Raw genomic sequence first — 2645 nt, forward strand, 5'->3', positions numbered from 1 at the left:
CGAAAAGCAGAATTGGCTTCGGATATGGGCGGACGCTATTTCGATCCAGCAAGACAACAATCAAGAGAAATCTGCCCAGGTAGGTCCACTGTCTTCAACACGTCGAAGCAGTTTGGGATGAATGCGTGTTGCTTTGCCCGGATTGCGCGAGGCTACGAGCCGAGGAGCCGGTTACCCGATGTCCGCACACATCATAGCTAACGCTGTTTGCAGGTTGCCAATATGCACGAAATCTACCGCCATGCCAATCAGGTGTTTGTTGATTTAGGCAATCCGCCCGATGGAGTTGATGTGGCAGTCGATCTGATCCGAACTGCATCCAAGAATTTCCACGACAGCACCAAATCTCAAATGCAGCCTGACAATGTTGCGTCCGGCCCTATTCATTCACAGAGGCTACCAAAGACCCAAGTCACCGTGGAACAGGCCCTCGCATTGACTCGATTCTCGGAATTGACTTGGTTCAAGCGCCTGTGGGTGGTTCAAGAAGTCTGCCTGTGGGACGTGTACAAAGCTTTCCCGCCACTATTCCTCTGCGGTGATCGCAAAGTCCAGTGGATTGATCTCATCAATGCGTCGACGCAGTTTGGCTTGGCCCCGCTGCAAATTATCGACGACCCTGAAGTTGTAACCCCAGAACTCAGAGGCGCCTTCATTGAGGGCACAGGTTGGAGTCCAGTTGCGGTCGCGGTCTTTCTCGAGCACTACAAAATCAAATCAAATCAAGGTCCTGTTCAAAATCTACATTGGTTTCTGCAGCGCGCGTGGAAACAACAATCGACCAATCCTGCCGATAAAGTATACGGACTGCTCGGTCTTGTCAAAGATCAATATCTCATCAGGCACGCAAGGACAGCCACCCCCCGCCAGCAGCGGAATGGGCCTTTAGAGAAGCTTGATGGCAGGAGAGAGGTTCGAGTTGATTACGAACTGCAGTTGCCGCAGATTTATGAAGATATAGCACGACTTACATTGGAAGAGGAGAATTCCCTTGACATGCTGGCTAACGCCGGTTGCGGCAAATCAAGGAGACAGCCTCATTTGGCTTCCTGGGTGCCCGACTGGAGCAACTATCCTGAAGAACCGGCATTGATATTAGCGTTTGGACTCGTTTCAACGGCAAACTATCGTGCTTCTTTGGGGACGCGACCTGTGCTACCCAAGAATTACGCCTCTGGACTACTCGAGGTTGATGCATATTTCGTGGACAGGGTGCTCATAGAAGCCGCACGGTTCGGAGGCGAGACAGACGTGATTGATTTGTATGGGAAGGCCGCATTGCAGCAACATCGTATCATCGGCTTAAAGCAATACCTCTTGAGTCTATGGTGGTGCTTCGGGGTCAAGTTCAACAAGTACCCAACGGGACAACGTCCTTTTGATGTTTTCTGGCGGACGCTAATTGGAAACCGGGCCATATCAGGCAATCAGCTGGTTGTACCGCCGGCTGAATTTGCGGAAAGCTTCCTCATGGCATACCCTGAGATTCTCGAGGTTGAGATCAAGGCCGAAAAGCCTGCGTGCATCTGTCCCGGCTGGGCTGTTGCCGATCATCGGAACCAAGTCCATCCGTGCAAATCAGGTGACTGCAGCGACACAGAGCTCGAAGGAGGGAAGCCTCTTCCCATCCGGGATAGATATCCTCGCCCAGGCGAATTCTTTGGAAGCGAGCAAGTGGCTTACGGAGAGCACTACAACGCTGCTCTTCGACAAACGGCAATTGGGCGACGATTTTTCAGGACAATGAAAGACTACATGGGTATAGGGCCGAAGAATCTCTCTAGAGGCGATCATATCGTCATCTTGAAAGGAGGCTCGTTACCATTTGTGCTGAGAAAGGCGGACGCTGGCGACGTCGACGGCAGACCTGTCTTCACCCTGCTTGGAGAAGCATACGTGCACGGTCTCTCCGAAGGAGAAGTATTACAGGGTTCGGAGGATCCTGATAACGACCCTAAGTGGACTAGGGTCATCTTGAGTTGAGCTATCAGAGATTATAGACCCCCAGGATCTATTTTCATCCTCAGCCTTGTCAACCGCTGTACCAGTCACGTGGCATTAAAACCCCTTTTCCCTCTTTCCGGATCTGGTCTAGCGCTGCCTCAGCGGGAGAGAATCTGAGACGTGAAACTCAACCTCCACACGATGCCATCAGTCTCAGACCGAAGTTCTGTTGCAACTCGAGTCTCAAAACACCCCCCGCATCACAAGGTTGCCGGGCCGGCGCCTCAACTCTGGCTCTCTTCTTAGCTGCCTTTCAGTCCTTTGGGGTCTGATCTGCGGCATGGAATGTCTGGCTTCAAGCGACCGATCGGTGCGAAATCTTGCACTTGACCCAATTCATCTCCCCCATACGCCGCCATGTGCTACAGGGGTTGCACACTGTCCCCCAAAATCGTGATCTGATCGGTATCTCCTGAGCGACGGGGTATCATGTTATCCTATGGTCACGACCGCATGTACTATTCCCCTACTGTCACGTCATAAAGGGTTTGGACATGCCTGATTAGGCACTCATCCGACACGATTATGATCTGATCTACCGCCGAACATGGGGTTCTCTGGCGGCCCTTCAAGCAGAAACAAACCACGGATGCCCTGTCGCCCGGCCATCCGTATCTGACTTCGATTCAATCCTTCTCCCT

The 2645-nt window shown here is 52.2% G+C and overlaps 1 protein-coding gene across 1 annotated transcript; it reads left to right on the top strand.

The window, feature by feature from the left end:
- Positions 1–222: 222 nt before the first annotated feature.
- On the top strand, positions 223–1983 carry A1O5_08653 (uncharacterized protein; the record flags this gene model as incomplete). Its single annotated transcript, XM_007749234.1, has 1 exon — positions 223–1983. One exon carries the CDS (start codon positions 223–225, stop codon positions 1981–1983), a length of 1761 nt encoding a protein of 586 aa, XP_007747424.1.
- Between the last annotated feature and the right edge of the window lie 662 nt (positions 1984–2645).

This window comes from Cladophialophora psammophila (assembly GCF_000585535.1).
Source record: "Cladophialophora psammophila CBS 110553 chromosome Unknown aczJe-supercont1.14, whole genome shotgun sequence".
In the NCBI taxonomy this organism is placed as follows: Eukaryota; Fungi; Ascomycota; class Eurotiomycetes; order Chaetothyriales; family Herpotrichiellaceae; genus Cladophialophora; species Cladophialophora psammophila.